The 17,540-nt window shown below is 36.3% G+C and overlaps 1 protein-coding gene across 1 annotated transcript in view; it reads right to left on the bottom strand.

Annotated features, from left to right (window-relative positions):
• GRID2 (glutamate ionotropic receptor delta type subunit 2) overlaps positions 1-17,540 on the bottom strand; it is a 1,408,631-nt gene that overhangs the window by 205,403 nt on the left and 1,185,688 nt on the right. The window contains exon 13 of the mRNA XM_064584815.1: positions 4,380-4,575. Coding sequence (XP_064440885.1) covers positions 4,380-4,575 — 196 coding nt within the window. The remainder of the gene's footprint in view (positions 1-4,379; positions 4,576-17,540) is intronic.

Below are 17,540 nucleotides of genomic sequence, written 5' to 3'. Positions count from 1 at the left end.
TTTGGCCTTTTGTGAAAAATTGACCTAGAAGACCTCTGAAGTCTTTTCTGCCTGAACAAATTAGAAGCCAACGACAGAGAGGAGGAAGCTGCTGTGTGAGATGTGCAAGACTAGTAGCTAAAGCAAGAATCCACAACCACATTTCATGTGTTATAGTTTTCAATTTTATAGACTCCCAGTGAGCTTTAGCAGGTGAGAAGGTTATTGGTTTTTGGTTGGTTGGTTTTGTGTTTTAAGAGAAGCTGGCCAAGGCTTGCAAACCGAACTAAAATACATCACATTATTATTACCTATTTTTTTTGTCTAATCAACTTTCAGCTGTCTCTGATTTTGCTTGAAAGAATATGTACAACAAGCAAATTTCACTTTGATATTTTCCATTATGAATTCATAAGAACATTCTTCACTGCCCCTCTAGTAAATCAGAAAACTAAATAAATATGGTAAAATACTAGATGACATGATTTTCAGTTTTAAACTCATAAGCCCTCTTGATCAGTAGACTATCAGGGGAATAGAAATTGTTCTCTACTTCTTTTATTAATTATCCTTTTAGTTATGTTGCAATTTTAACTTAACCTTAGAAGATACGAAATAATAAAGATTTGTAGTTACAAATTGCTCATCTTTACATTCTTTCAGGTAATCTTAAGGATCATTTTATGAACTTATGGCTCTAATCATACTATTTATTGATGCTTCTGTATATATATATATACACACACACACATATATATGTACATATACTCTATATATGTACATATATATGTGTATATACAATATGTATACATGTATACAATATATATACAATATGTACATATATATGTACATACAATATGTATATATAGTATATTGTATATATACTATATATACATAAATATATATATATTTTAATAATGACAAAAAACATGTGAAGTAGTAATTCTTATCAACATGATGATAATCCTGGGGCCCACAGATTTTAAGTAACTAGTTACATTTACACATTTTAGTTTAAAAAAGGAACTGTATTCAAACCCACATTGAAATGCCTTTTGCAGGCTTTTAATTCCCACACTGTGACCATCTTACAGAAGAGTAGAGTGAGTCTTAGAGAAGGCAAGTGACTTGCCCAAAGTTGTACACCTAAGAACTGGAAGAACCAGGAGAGAAAACCAGCTACTTCCCAAACTGCCCCCAACCTCCTAGGAAGAGGGTTCTTTCTGTTCTTCATAATAAACTTTTTTTTAAATGTATGACATTTAATAACAGTATTAGAAACACTAACCCAAGTCGAAAGATGATGGAATGGCTACATATTTAAAGAAAAAGAAATGGCAAAACCTGCAGAAGAAATAACTAAATTTCTTAGCACACGATGCAAACTTATCAATAGCCTAGTTTAAAACACTTTTATGTCATAGAATCTCAGACTGAAATATTCTCAGGGTGGGTATTTATAATTTCTTTTTACATATCCACAAATGTCAAATTAAATTCAATATGGTTAAAAGGCATAAAGGTAAAAAAGAAAAGAAATAGAAAATGTAGGAAACTATATGTACATGCTTTGAAAAGAAGGTTTTCTTAAGCAATACTGAAGACCTTGGAAGATATATATGTAAATCTTAACACATACATGACTATTAAAATGTCAAATGTCACTTCTACGTGACATTTGATATTCCATACCCTTATGATTTATTTTTTATTTTGGAAATGCTAGGATACAGGAAGTATACCCGGTTTGCATTACCACAAAGAATGCAAGGTATTTGGGCTGTGTGTGTGTGTGTGTGTGTGTAAGAACAGAAGAATGAAGCAAGACCTTATCTACATGTGTCAACTTGACTGGCTACCTCTGAAATTCACAAGAGTCTCTTAGGGTCTCACTATTTCGTGAGATATATTATATCCCCCTTCTCCCTCTCCTACTCTTTCTCCTTAACTTAGACTGAGATATATTATATCTCATGAAATATATATATATATTATATATATATATTCTGCATACTCTTACCCAACCCCTCTATATCAGCTATAGTGACCTTCTTGAAAGGTAATAATGAATCACAACATTCCCTTATTTTAGTAGCATTTTTTGCCATTTAAATAGAATCCAGATTCTTAACTAAGGGCAACAAGGTCCTTCATGATCTATCCCCTGCCTACTAACCTCCTTCCACGTTCTCTCATTGGACATGTTCCAGTTCATGTTGATTTTCAACTGGTTTCTTGAATGTACCTTCAGGCTTCTGCTGAGGCTATGCTTGGTTTGGATGCCCTGTCACCTTCTCTTCTACATGAACAGCTCCTGATCAGGCAGGTCATCATTAATATTTTATCTCCTCAGGAAACCATACTTGATCACTGTTCTGAAAGTAGATGTTCTCTTTAATTTCTATAAGAGCACCAATTTTTCTTTTTCCATAGCACTTACCATGATTTAAGTCATTTTATTTGATCACATATTTTAGTTTTCTTTTCTCACCAGACTCTATACTTCACAGATCCAGTGATCAATTCTCTGTGGTGGAGTTATCTATAGTTTCTTGATCAGGTGCCTGGTACATAATTGGCACTTAGCAAATATTGTATGAAAAAATGAATAATTAGATGATGAGTGAGTGAATATGTATCTTTGAAAATATTTTATGAGAATCTGTATGTCTGCTTGGAGAAAAAAAGTGAATTTTCTCTGGAATGATATGGTATAGAAAGAGGTTGTAAAGTGTGGAGAGCTTTGACTTCTAAAATGGAACAGAAATACAAACTATGAATATATTCATCCCCGAGAAAACAGAATTCTTCTTAACAATTAACAATATGAAGGAATACCCCCAAATAACTTATTCTTATTCTGGGGCTTAAGTTCATTCACATCCTCTGAATACCTAGTAAAGCCTAAAGTGTCTACCCTCCCATCTCCTCCAGATAACATATAGGTCCACTCACTCGCCCACTCTTATCCCCATCCTCCCAGTAATTGTAGAACTTCTAGAAGCCAGTGGACTTTAGGATCAAAACTTGGGTCCTGGGAAACTGGGGTTAATGTAATAAGGGTGAAGGAGTTAGAGGCCATTGTGAACATTTCAAGGAATTCACATCCTAACGCATCATTAGGACTTAGAAAGAGGTTTATATCAGCACCATCAGTTTTTAAAATAATGATGTCAACCAGGCAGACTCTAGGGAATCATAATAGCAGCAGCAGATAAAGGACATCATATGAAAAGGCTAGAACCTGTGTCAGAATATTTTTTATAGCCATCAAAACATTCTCCGGGCGCCTGGGTGGCTCAGTCGTTAAGCGTCTGCCTTCGGCTCAGGTCATGATCCCAGGGTCCTGGGATCGAGTCCCACATCGGGCTCCCTGCTCGGCGGGAAGCCTGCGTCTCCCCCTCCCACTCCCCCTGCTTGTGTTCCTGCTCTCGCTCTCTCTCTCTCTCTGTCAAATAAATAAATAAAATCTTTAAAAAAAAAAAAAAAACATTCTCCAACATAGTATTAATAAGTTTGCCTTTTGAACAAGGAACTCAACACGGGGTCCAAATTATTCTGCTGTGGAAGGTTACAGAGAAAAAGTGTATACCACCTTTGTTGCTATAATTGACATTCATTCATTCATTCATCCCACAATTATTTATTTAATGTCAATCATTGTGATTTTCACTGTGCTAGCCACTGGGATAATTTTAAACAAAAGTCATTCAGTTCTCTCATGCAGATTGATGGGGCTTGAGGAAGAAAGAATTACTTCTGCATACGTGTTTATAAACCACAGCCCAGAATAAAAACTAGCTTCATGTTTTACACGAAGGACTGCTTCGTAAGCCTTTTTTTCCCCCCTGATAAAATAACTTCTAAATGATGGTTATTTAAAATAAGATAGAAATAAAGATTTTCACTTTTGGAATAGAAATAGACATTTGCAGGAACCTTATTTGGTGACAAGATTAACTTTTACCCACCACATAATCATAAGTAAAGATAAGGTTTTCATCTAAAAACAAATGCAGTATAGAAAATACCCCCAAGCCATTTGAAAGAATTGGATAACCCTAATGATATTCGGAATGGGATTTGTAAAAACCTTTTCAGTCTTCATGTGCATAAGCCCCTAACCCATTCTGAACAAAATACTAGCTTATGTTTTCTAGCTTTGGAATTCCACTGGAGACAGATCCATTAGACACAGCACAGAAGGCTTTGAATTCCCTCTGCTTAAGCACTCTGCCAACTCAAAATCTTCTTTAAATCAATAGGAGGTATAATTTAATTGCAAACTCTATGTCAAAGTTAAAATTTTAAAAAAGAAATAAACCAATCTTAATGTAGCAATTCCAATATGGGAGACAAAATAGCAGACTAGACTACTGTAGTAGAACAATGACCAGTACCTTTTGAATGCCTGCTTGGGATTCCAGAACGTTATTCTCTGATCCATTGCTTCTGTTGATCATCCGCCACATTTGGGAATACATGCTGTCCCTTTCAAAAGGATTCATTCCCTTCATGCGGACATGTTCATATACTGCAGAATCCAGTACTGTGCCGTAAGGGATGTCTGTTTGCTTGGAAAGGTCCTGGAGAGATCTTCATTATTAGGAGAGAAGAGAGACACAAGAAAGAGTACTGAATATTTTCAACTGGAAATAAAGTTATAGGAAGCAGAGAGAATAATATATGTAAATATAGATGTCAAATTGCTTTTCTTATTTTGTGGTTTCTTAATATTAAAATGTAATATATAAGGAAAATTGTTTTTAGGTGTATGACGCATTAATCATCAGAAGAAAAAATTCATTTCTTCATTCCTGGAAGAAAAATGAAAATTTCTAGTGGCAAGGCAATGCTTTTTTTGGTGAACCTTTACTGTGAAAAAACCAAAAACAAAACTAAATCTAGCAATCCCATCAAAACAAAAACAAATTAAGTTATATTGCTGGATAATCAAATAATAATTTAGTTCAAAAAATGCTATATGTTATAAGCCTTAAGCCTATATTCTTTTAGGTGGCAATGATTAAATATTTTAAAAAATAATTACATTTTGCATAAACAACATGCTTTGAGGTCAAGTGTATACTTAAAAATTAGTATTTATGAGAGTCACTACTTAACAAGTGGCTACTACATACAACCAGCAACTGACATACATTATTCCCACAGCAATGTCCCATTTCTCAGAAGTATTTCACCCATTTTATAGATGAGAAAACTCAGATTGAGAGTATAAGGCATTTGCTCAGTATGGTACAGTCAGTGAGGGATGAGATAAGATTCAAATGTAGATCTGACTGGCTTCAAAGGCTATAGTATTTTATTTTATTATGTTTTTACTGCAAGATGCTGCCTCTTATTTCTATATTGCTATATTTGATTTAACTTTGTGTGCGTGCATATGCATGTGTGTGTGGGGGGGGTGTGAAAGAGAGAGAGAGAGAGAGAGACTTCTATTTGTATTCAAATAGAATAAAATTCATGCCTCTGGAAAGCTGAATATAATTCAGAATATGGTCAGGATTTTCACATCGATCTTTGAGTTATAGATAGTACCTGGTGGTCAATTTCCTTACATTTAGGTTTCTGAGCCACTCTATACTTTCTAACTTGGAGAACCAATTACTGCTTCTACTGAAACTCATTTGAGTTTGTGTAGGGGTTCAACTCTAATGACTGAGGTTTAAGAACAAATATGCGTCTTTGGCATATTGTTCAAAATTAGACGCTGGCTTATTCAAGCTCACTAACCTCTAAGAATGGCAGCAGATGCTTTGAAACACCATACCATATTTTGAACAAGAATATTCACAGCCCTCCACAACCTTGGGTCATGAATCTCATGTTATGTATACCTCTGACCTTTTGGTCTGTTTCTAGATGGAGTTTGCTAATGATTTCCTGGGGGCCTTTGCAAACAACACTAGCATTGGGCAAGGGTATTGGGAATACTCTTGCCCGTCACCGGTTTCCATCATGTGCAAAACTCTATTGCAAACAATAAATTATGGGCTGTGTTTGCTAGACAAGTATTCATACCAATTTCTAATGGTAACTTTCAGCAAAATTTAATCTACATTTTATTGAGTTTTAGGTTGTTGACATGTGTCAGTTATTCAATGGACACTAATATGATAATTCCTCTTTGTTCTATACTTCTGCATAAAATGATGCATTTAAAAATGACTATTTCCAAGGAAAAATTTGCTGGAATATTCTACAACTATTAAACTAATTCTGCCACTTGTAAAAAGATAAAGTGACAGTATGAAGAAAAATTGAGGGCAAAAGCAGGAATAAAAGCGAGCTGCACGTAGCCAGGGTGAAACCTCATAGGAGAATAACAGGGCATCTGCTCCTGGGACATCCCATAATTATCTTGTTAACAGTATAGCAGTAAGACTTTTGTTTCCAAAGGCCATTTACTTCTCACTGACTGCTGTTTCCAGTAGTAGGAGTGAAACTATTCAAAACATTAACATTTTAACATATTTCCTACTGTTTAGTGGAGGATGCTCTAAAGTGGTAACACAGGAAAAAGAAATGAAACATTGTCAATACAGGTTATAATAGCAATGGCAAATAGCAATTCATTCAATACCTATAGATACAAGGACCTATGCTAGGTAGTTGTATGGAGCTTGCACCTTCTAGAACTGGAAGGTTTCATGGCTGGAGAAGACCATGTCACAGTTCATCAGAGACCCTCCCAGGATAGGATTGGCCACTTGCTGCTTAGAAGGTTCAGCCATCAATCTCTATTTAACTCTCAGAAACTTTCAATTTGGTGATGGTGAGATCATAATCTAGGGGTAAAATTTTTGTATGCCCATACCTAAATATATAATTTGTTTGCCCAAATAATCATACCAGTAAAATACCATTAAATAAATTAATACTCCCTCTTAGCTTTTCATGAAAAGAAAATTGAAATCAAATGTTAGGATCATTAATTTAATCAGGTTTCTGTGGCATAACATCACCTTCAATATCAGCTTTACAACTTGAATACAGAATTGTAATACAAACAGTTTTGTTGGTGAAACTGATTTGTACACAATAAAAATTTTAAAGGAATTTCTTAATATATTGCCTATGTGAAATTCCTGATGTCAGAAAAAAAAGCATTTTATTTTCAACATACTTCAAATTTAGAATATAGCAGAGCATTTTGTAAACTTAGAACAAAGGTATGTTCCCTCTAGCTTCATTTCTGATATCAAGTTCAGTTCATAAATTTGCCTTGAGATATGCTTGCAATAAAAATTACAGCTTGTCTGATTCAGCATCATTCCATTATAGTACACTGAGATAGCACCAGAGGCGACAAAAATAAAATGAAGCAAAACGAAGTGAGCATAAATAGCTTATTATAGAAAGTGAAGGCTGTTTTAGCAACCCAACACAGAAAGAGTGACCATTTTATGTGGTCATTTTGTTACTTTCATGCTAGTAAGATTTTAGAGTCGTATCAGCAGAAATGGTATGGTATGGACCCTTAAAAGAAATCTAGCAAATTATTCTATAGTGGTAATCCTCAAAAAAATTGTATCTGAAGTTCAACATCTGAGTATTATTTAGATATGCCAAGTCATTGTTTTTTGTTTTGTCAAATCATTGTTTTAAAAGCAAAATAATTCTAAAATAATTAATAAGTACCTAATATGTAAATTGATTTACCATGGCAAATGTTGTCATCTCTTTTTTAACAATTAGCAATGCATACCCAGGCCACAGAGGAAATGGGAACATTTAGAGCATTCTAGAAAAGACTTAACTTGGAATGTACTCATACTAATATATTCCGTTTCTCCACTTAATCTCACACAATTCACATTTACCCACATAAAACTCAGCAAATGATCACTCTGCAGTTCTGTTATACCTGAATCCTCCTCTCCCAACCCCACACCCCCACTCATGTGCACAGAGTTAAACAAACAAACAAACAAACAAACAAAAAATGATGGTTTATAGCTGTGAGTGGTGAATAATAAAAGAAAGCAAATGATGTGCTACTTCCCATCATCTTCTCAAAATTCTACTTTTGTTTCTCCTGGTGTTCTATACTGATAGCAACACATGGGTACTAAAGAATACTGAGAGCTGATAGGTAAGTGATATTCACTTATTTGCATGAACTTTACATGTACTTAGAAACTGTAATTTAGGGCACTTCTGTGAAGTCAGTTTCAGGAATCTGGGTGGATCTAGGCTGATTGCAAACTCTTTGCATGAGAAAAATAAACACTTAAGACCCATCAAGCATAGAAAATTAATTTCGATACATGTGATACTCTGATAGTAGATATTTGTGATAGCAGTAGCTTTGACATCAGGTAAGTTGGATTTCAAAGTCGAGCAGATAGATTATTTGTGAGCGGTGTGATGTTAAACCCTGTTAACCTGGATTTCCTCATCTATAAATGGAGAGAATGAGAGTGTCTAAGGGTGAGTACAAGAGGACCTGTCACGTCAGCATTCAACCAGCTTATCCATTGCTTTATTTTTATTTCATTTTAATTTTTTAAAAAAGATTTATTTATTTTAGTGAGAGTGGGGGAGAGGGAGAGAGCATGAGCGGGAGGGGCAGAGGAAGAGGGAGAGAATCATCAAGCAGACTCCCTGCTGAGTGTGGAGCCTGACTCGGGGCTTGATCTCACGACCCTGAGATCATGACCTGAGCCGAAACCAAGAGTCCGATGCTCAACCGACTGCACCACCGAGGCGCCCCTCTATTGTTTTATATGGAGATTTTTATTACAATGATCCATCTCCTAATGATGCCCTATTTAATAATTTCTAATGGATTTTTGGCATGTGACAGGATGACCTCTTTATATTGATGAAGAGGAGATTCATGAACTGGGGAAGAATTAAAGTTTCATTCCCTTTCCAAGGACAAGATTTTATAAACCTATGATACTGCGTGGTCATAACTTTGAATGTGTTGCTACTTATTTTTCTCTCATATGTTCACATATTTTCCTTTAACATGAGAATAGATCTTACCCATCTACACTTTAAAATTACCCACATAAATCTTTCTTTTCCATCTTCATTTCTTTCTTCAGTTTAAACATTTGAGCTTGGTTTTGTGGAATGCTCACCAACAAACAGCTGCCAGCTCTAGATGGGGACTTGTAAGTCTAGTCCCATTTTTAATGGAATGGAACACGTCAACTTAAGTTATCACATCAGAAGGGATTTTTCTTCAGGGTGAAGAAAATGGAACGTGGTTGATAGGATAGGTGCTAGATGCTTCCGGCAAAGGGGCAGACAGTGGAAGAGAGACAAACAAGTGGGGATGTATTGAAAATGTCTTCCAACTCAGTTCAGGCTCTTTTCTCCCACAGTTTCTTCCTCTGGATGCTGATTTCAGCATCTACCAAAGGAGAAGATATTGTTATAGCTCTAAGAGCCCATCAGTAACCAAATTAAAGGCCTGCCTGGTGCCCACTGCTGTTCAGTGGTTGTAGCTGAGAGCTTGGTGAGTTCAGAGACAAGTTTTCCAGCAAAAAATAAATAAATAAATAAATAAATAATATTCCAAAATTTAAAACTTAAAAGAACAACTAATATGCCAAATAAAGGTCCACTAGACTGATATTTAGTGTCATTGAGACCTAAGAAGAAGAAGTAAGAATTGAAAAGTGGACTGAGGTAGGTGGTCAGGTAAGGCAGGCCTGCCCCTGAGAGGTACAGCCAACAGCCAGCACTGGGCAACCTCTTGGTTTCTACAAACCTGGGCTTTGAAGGTGCAAAGATTTGAGTTTCAATCCTTGGACAAGTTACTTCATTTTCTCTAAATTGCAATTCATTTCCATATTAAATAGGGAAAATCATAATTTTGTAATAAGGTATGCGGAAGTTTGAAGTAGATACTGATACAAGACACTTAACGTTATTACTTAACACTCTGTAAGTGCTCCATTATTGGTAGTTGCAATTATTAATTTTATTATGATTTATTACTATTACCACTCATTATTATTATTATTCCTATTATGCTCTGTTATAATTTTTAGAATTACTTTCTCCTTATTCTTCCCATCAATGAAATTCATTTCAGATTCCTCACCCATGGGCTTTCTCTTGAGGTCCCCTACCCCATCTAATCTCATCAACTTCTGTACATTTTACTTCCTGAATCTTACAAATCTGTCACTACCTTTGTCCTCTCATTGCTAATACTCTCATTTTTCCTATCTAGAGAATCTTTCTTTTTTAAAAGATTTTATTTATTTATTTTAGAGAGACACAGAGAGTACAAGCAGGAGGAGGGGCAGAGGCAGAGGGAGAAGGACAGAGAGAATCCCAGACAGATTCCATGCTAAGCCTGGAGTCCGATGAGGGGCTCAATCCCAGGACCTTGAAGTCATGATCTGAGAGGAAATCAAGAGTCAGACACTTAACCGACTGAGCCATCCAGGTGCCCCTAGAGAATTATTTCTAAACCTTTTCCCTATCTCTATTCTCACCCCCCTCTAATCCATCCTCCACACCATGGCTAAAGTGTTCTTTCTGATATATAAGTCTGATCCTATCCCTGTCTTATTTAAATACTTCCTATATACCTCATTGCCCTTAGAAAAAATCTCCAACTCCATAGCATTCCATAGCCTGCAAAAATTTGCCTAAAATTTTTTTCCATTCTCAGAAACAAACTTTTGCCTCATTCATACTCCCATTATAGGACAAACAGACCATTTCATCATTCTTTGCTTGGTAGGCATTTGCTCTGCACAAAATGTCTCCTGTCTACCTGGTGAATTCTTTCCCTTCAAGGTCAAGGTCAAACTCAGCTGCCTCTTTAGTGCTCTTCTAACACTTAGAATATGTTCACATTTTAGCATTTTGTTATGAAATTTTGCTTCTTTGTTTAACTCATTAGCATACATGTTGCTGATTCCCATAACTTTTCTTTAAATTCATCTTTGAAACTCAGAATCTAGCCCAGGGTCTGGAAAATAGCAGTCAATGAGGTTCATGTATTTTGGCTACTCTTTTTTACTAGAAACATGCTTTTATCTTGGAAAGCCAGCATTCCCAATCAACAGGCATTGCATAAAAATGGGATTTTTATTATATATTACCAGCCATTCTGTGGGTGACTAATCATGGCCAGCAGTATTTTGTAGTTAAAAACAACAACAACTAATTTTTAAGGGAGCTTTGGAAATTTCTCCTGTAACAAAATCCGCTGCAAAAGTTTTATCAAACCACCAGTGAATTGCTTAATAAGACATTTTGCCATGCATGTAAAATAAATAAATTCGGAGGCAAGGCAAATAAAAAGAAAACGCAAACAGACAAAACTGAAATAAAGTATGTGAAAAAGCTAAAGTTATAGTCCATAGTTCTGGTAAACATAGGGCCTGGTACAAAGTGGAATGTCTGTTCCTGAAAGGGATACTTATCTAAGCATTGTGGAAATGGAGCTAGTAAGTAGTGGTTCGTTTGATGAGTGATTTCTGACTAATATTTCAGAAGCAAGCTGAAATGGTGAAGAAAATTGCTCAACTAACTCTGCTAACTGAAATGATTAAAAAATATAAAAGAACTCATGATTTCAGTAGCTAAGGAAGAGATAGGCACTAGAACAAGGAGAGAATAGTCACCTTTGGTAATACTGAGGATTATTACCAAAAACCAAATTAATTTTTTTCTCTCCAGGGTTAAGTTTTTACATAAAGAGGAAGGAGAATGTGTATGCTCTACTTAAAAAAGAATGGACGAAGCACCACAGAAAGGCTTCCCATCTTCTTATTTGCAGCCCAGCCAAGGGCCACTTGTCCTCTGAGAAACCACATTCTGCATTTTAGTAGCTCCTTCTCCTCAATGAAGTTTTCCAAACCCTCTCAGACACAGGTTTATACAGAAAATCTGATGAAATATAAGGGGATCAAGGGTCAAGGATGGGGCAAGCAAGACTCTTCATGTCAGAAGACAATTTGGATTGCTGATGGCTCAGTCCCTACTGAAGACTCAGTGAGAGCTACTTTAAGTGCATGAGGGGTGCCACTACTTACTGAAAAGAGGCTCAGGGAAGAGTTTAATGTTCTTTAGCCAAGTAATGTTAACTTCCCTTTTTTTAAAAAAAAAGATTAAGATCAAAGTCATGTTAGTGGAAGAAATATGGTTTTCTCATTAAAGATTAGATTGTATAGCCTAAAAGTATAATTTGTGGGGCAGGGTAATTCAGGAAGAACTCAGCCACAGCAATCTTTGTTGGAGCAGTAAAGTGATTTTGTCTTCCTTCCCCTCAAAGTGCCAGAGTTTCTTCCTTCTCAAGACCGCAGAGACAAATTTGAATAATACCAGGGAAGGCAGAGGGCTAGGATTTTTTACTTGTGGACCCAAGGAGAGTTTCCCAAAGGAGGCTCCCTGGATGGAGAGGGTGCTTCATAAGAGGGGCTGCATGAGGACCAAAGAGGGGTGAGGATTTACAGAGGAGGGTCAGAGGATAAGGGTGGCTCCTTGTGGAACACTCGAATAAGGCCTGAATGGTGCAGTCTTTTCCCGTCTCTCTGTTCTGTCCCCTCCACACTCCTGTCCTACATACCTCACCTGCCCTCAAACCTGCCCTTATGGGCCTCAACAGAGTAAATTAGATAAAAGACAGCTTCAGGTCGTTGTCCTGTGAACTTCTTTAGAATATTTATTTGATCTTTACATTTAAGAACTACTTATTTATTTATTTACTTAGGTGTTGAGTTGTGTAAGTTTTTTTATATTTTTTGGCTATTAACCCCTTATCGGATAGATCCTTTGCAAGTATCTTCTCCCATTCTGTAGATTGTCTTTTTGTTTTGTTGATGGTTTCCTTTGCTCGAGAAAGCTTTTTCTTTTGGTATAGTCCCATCGGTTTAATTTTGCTTTTGTTTTCCTTGCCTGAGGAGACATCTAGAAAAATGTTTCTATGGCTGATGTTTCAAGTGTGCTTGGTCTAGAATAAGTGTAGTAGTACTCATGAAGAGGACACTTCTCCCTTCTGAATGGGTGTCCCTGCATGATAGATCACTAGACACCAAGATGACTCTCAAGGCTTTCCTGAGAGATTTGGAAGTATTTCCTGCACCTTCTCCCTCACAGAGTAGTCAGGGGCATCCCCATCTGCCATGCACTATAGATAAGATGGTCACAGGTAATATTGAAAATTCATATAAAATAGATGATAAAGATGGATATCATGAACTACTTAAGGGAATATCCTCCTGCACTTGGAGAGACTTGCATTCCCGTGCACATTTAAAAGTTGATTTGGTTTGTGGATATGATAGGTCATTTTAGAGACCACAAAGGAAGATGGAAACACTCTGTCTTTTTTATTGCTATTAGGCATGATTAATAAAAATGATCCTTAAATTCTCTCCAAAATGACAATGCTATACAGATGCGAGAAAATATGGAAAATCTGGGTGGCTTCTCTGACTTGTTGACCTACATTTAAGCTAGGAACTAATTTTGCCACATCATTAATCCTGAATCCTGATATATGTGAAAGACACTATATTTTTCTACCTGCTGACAGAATTGTCATTTATGACCCTGCTCTCTATCTTAAATAGTTTATTAGTTAACTAAAGTAGCTTTTCATGATATATGTAGATATTGATGTATACTATTTAAGCAAAACTCCATTACAAAAGGCCCCGGTAGTCTGTGAATTCAATTACCCTGCAATTATCTGTGTAAGGCAGAAAGTATGTGCAGTTTCTTCCTGAGATACCATGAAAAAGATGCAATATTTATTTACCCCAGGACACTATGAACAAATATGGAATTATCCTAAATTTGTATGGTCAGCATTTCATAATGTCAGCATTTGACTATCAGGTGATTGTAAAATTTATGTTAAGATGATATCCTCAAATAATTCAATAGACTTCAATAGAATAGTAGATTTTTATGTTCTTACATCATTGAAAATATAGGAAAGCCCTGACTAATTCTCATGAATTTCCCTGAGGATCAACAAATTTCTAAAGAGTGTTAAGAAAGAACCCAAATAAAATCATAACATCAGATTGTTTGGAAGAGTTCCTGGAGGTATCACGTAATTCGATGATCCATCTTAAGGTATAAAAGCCAGTCTCCAAAATGGACTTTATTCTCCTTCCTTAGGCACTTTACTGACTTAGAAAACTTAACGCCAGGAAGTTCTCATTCATGCGTAACCTACAACTTGCGTATTTTACATAAGCCTCTCATTTTCTTCTCAGTGAAAATGGGCAATAGCTACTGGTCACTTCCAGTACAATATCTCTTTATATAATAAAACACTTCTTTTTTGTTTTCATCCTTTAGCCTTTTCCTTGTTGAGTTAAACACTAAATTCCTGTAGTTCTTACCCATAGGATCTATTACTTATATATATTTTTTTACATTGTTATTAGCTAAGGCATCTTTTCCTTTTCTATGGTAATTTTTGCATAATTTATGGACCTTATATATAGGTCATGATGGTGCTTAAAAAGCCCTGACAACTTTTACACTGCTAGGTGACTTTGGCCATTTTCTTTCATAAACACCAACATTTAATTTCAAATTTGTAATTGACAGATGATTCATTCTGAAACTATCTTTACCTCTAGTTTTAAATTATCATGGATACACACACACACCAACAGACACACAGACACACAGTGTGTTTTTTTCTATCTCTGAGTGAATTATTACATATTTGTCCCTATTAAGCTTCATCTCACTTATAATCATCTTGTTTAATTTGCCAAGGTCTTTATGAATTCTTGCAGTGTGGTTCTAGTCAATAATGACCCCTACTCAATATAAAGTAATCTGCATGTTTAATAAGCTTACTCCCCATTCTATACTTCAAATCAGCACCGAAAATGTTCATTAGAATCAGGGCCAGTGCTGACTTATGGGAAAAACTTTATTCAATATGCGCTCCAAGGCTGACATTGAACCATTGATCATAACCTCACATATAGCCTGCTAACAAGCTGTGATACAATAATACATACTACTACTACACACAAAAAATGACCCAAATAAAATCCGATGTAGGTTCAAATGAGGAGTCAATAGTAATTTGTAGTTTTTTTCCCTGTAAGTTCTTTGAAGGAGCTCAAAAACTTTAATCACATTATCAAATTATTCGTAGCGGAAAGAAATAACTGAAGAGAAAGAAGTGACCAAGAATAACAGTAGGGCAAATTTAATAGCCTATTTGAAGACCCAGTAGAACACTACTGTCAAAGTAATGTGGAAGGTCATTGTTCAGGGAAGACTGTAATGAATCTATCTAAAAACAAAGATCCTGGCTCTTCATAACACAAAGCAGGAGACCAGGTTTCTACTGATAACTTAATATTACAAATATACAAATATAACAAATACAAAGTATATTTTCCTTCTTTCCAGTGCAGTAGGCCTGTGGATCTCTCCAAAAGAGGTTTTTTGTTTTTTTTTTTTAATCATTCAGAGAAATTACGCTCTATTCCCAATTAGGTATATTTCTTTTTTGAGAAATTTCGACTAAAAGTATGCATAAAATGCATGTCCTGATGTCTATAGTCAGGTCTTATTAATAGCCATTCAGATTATAAATGCCCAAAATGTTTTGGAAAGATGTCCCCACCCCCACCCCCAATCCCTGCCCCATTCAGCTGCAATCCTGAGGATTCTGCAGCACTGCTCTGAGAAAATGGCAATCTTCATCTGAAAAAGCAGCCCAGGAAGCTACCCACAGATCTGTTCTTTGTCTTCTCAATGACTTGCCATGATCTGGGGCATCTGGCGATTTTTAAACTTTGTCCCTAGGTTAAAAGATCAGGGTTTGAGAAATAGGGGCTGTTGTAGGGATATGTGTAGTGAATGTGTGTGTGTGTATGTGTGTGTGTGTATGTAGGAGTGGGGGAGAAAGTCATTAAAAATAAATTGACTATCTTTAGATGACAGGAGCTTGCAGAGCAACTAAGAGGATCAGAGAACTAATGGGGTCAGAGACACTTAGCAGAGGGTGGAGGTCAGCCCATCAAGATTACTGGTGTGATGGAGAGGACAGGGAAAGAAAGGTGAGACAAAGGAAACAGAAAGCAAGAAAAAAAGAAGATATGGTAAACAAAAAGTTTCCTTTCAGTTCTGCCTTATACTCTAGGATTTCTTCTATAAAAATAATATGTGAATATATTGTTATCTGTTATCTCAGACTTTGTTTAATAAGATACCTCCTTTGTGTAGTTGATAGAGAATTGTACAGTTGAAGGGTATGTTGAAAATAACTTAATCCAAACTGTGGAACAAATATTCGTGCAGTGAGAGGAGGAATGGATCACATTTTTAAAGACAGGAAGCTAAGGTAAAAAGTGGTTTAAAAACTTGCCTTATTCTTTAGTAGCAAGAACAAGGCTTGAACCCTTGAACTAGGTCTCCAGCCTCCTTCAGAATTGTTCTGCCCAACAGCCCTGCCTGCCGATCCCATTGTCACTATCTCTATCACATACTCTTCCTACATTAGTTTCACAAACACATGCCCCATACTCCAACTAGCTCTGCTGAAATGACTCAACCAAGTACTCCTGAGTATAGGGCTTTTATCATATCCACATACTGGTGGTAGACAGAATTTATTGATTCAGCTGATTTCAGGTAAGGAAGGAAAACGAAAAATGAAGAGGAGACAGGAATGTATATTTTCAATTTCTTAATAGGTTTCTGGGTTGAGATGATGAAGGCTGGGGAGAAAGAAAGAGCGGAGGACTTGACTTGCTTAGGATAATTGCTTGTCAAGAAGAAGATCATGTTAGGGGTTGTGGGCACTTACTAGTTTGAAGAGGTTTTCATCTCGGTGAGCTCAGTGTAAATAAGAGTCTATAGCAATGCTAATATAGCCCTGTTCCTGGGAGTCACAAATAAAGTGGGAGACAAGTTTTAATTAAATGCTCACTGAAGGGTGGCTTTGAAAAACTCTGAGAGTTTTTATTTTTTTCAAAAAGAGAGAAAATCATGGCCTATAATGTCAAGATGGCTATATGTTTATAAAACATCCATCACTGTAGTACTTAAGTGCTTTGTCAAGTAAGCCATTTCAACACCGAACAACATAGAGGAAGGAGATGTCTTCCTCCGTCTGTGGTGTCTGTGTACTCTGAAGCTAAGCCTATACAATTCTGTACTAAACTGAAACACAGAAGTGGTATGAATCAGGCCCAGCTCACTTCAGCGACCTTGATTTTGGCTGTTCCTAATAGAGTGTGCAATTCCCTGCTGACAGCCATCAGGTAGCCTTCCACTGGAAGCCTGAAGTGGGTGAGACACTAAGAAAACCTCAAAGGCATACCAGCTGGGGGCTCCTTCTCTTATTCTGGAATAACGGCTCACAAAAATGGCTTTCAGATTTCTTCCGGATTTGTTATGAGGTATATAAACAAGTAGTGAGGTTCCACAGTCTCAGGCCAGATTCTAAGAAACCCCTTTCTGGTTCATTATTTACTGAATATTTACCTGTAACCAACTATGTACTCAGTAAGCTACTACATAAGGTGCCGTGCTGATGAAAAGGTGATAAAGCCACCCTCAAAAATATACAT

This window comes from Mirounga angustirostris, unplaced genomic scaffold (genome assembly GCF_029215605.1).
Source record: "Mirounga angustirostris isolate CCGP_5_RB_7025 unplaced genomic scaffold, mMirAng1.0.hap1 SCAF_2, whole genome shotgun sequence".
In the NCBI taxonomy this organism is placed as follows: domain Eukaryota; kingdom Metazoa; phylum Chordata; class Mammalia; order Carnivora; family Phocidae; genus Mirounga; species Mirounga angustirostris.
This window is presented reverse-complemented; position numbering and strand designations above follow the sequence as displayed.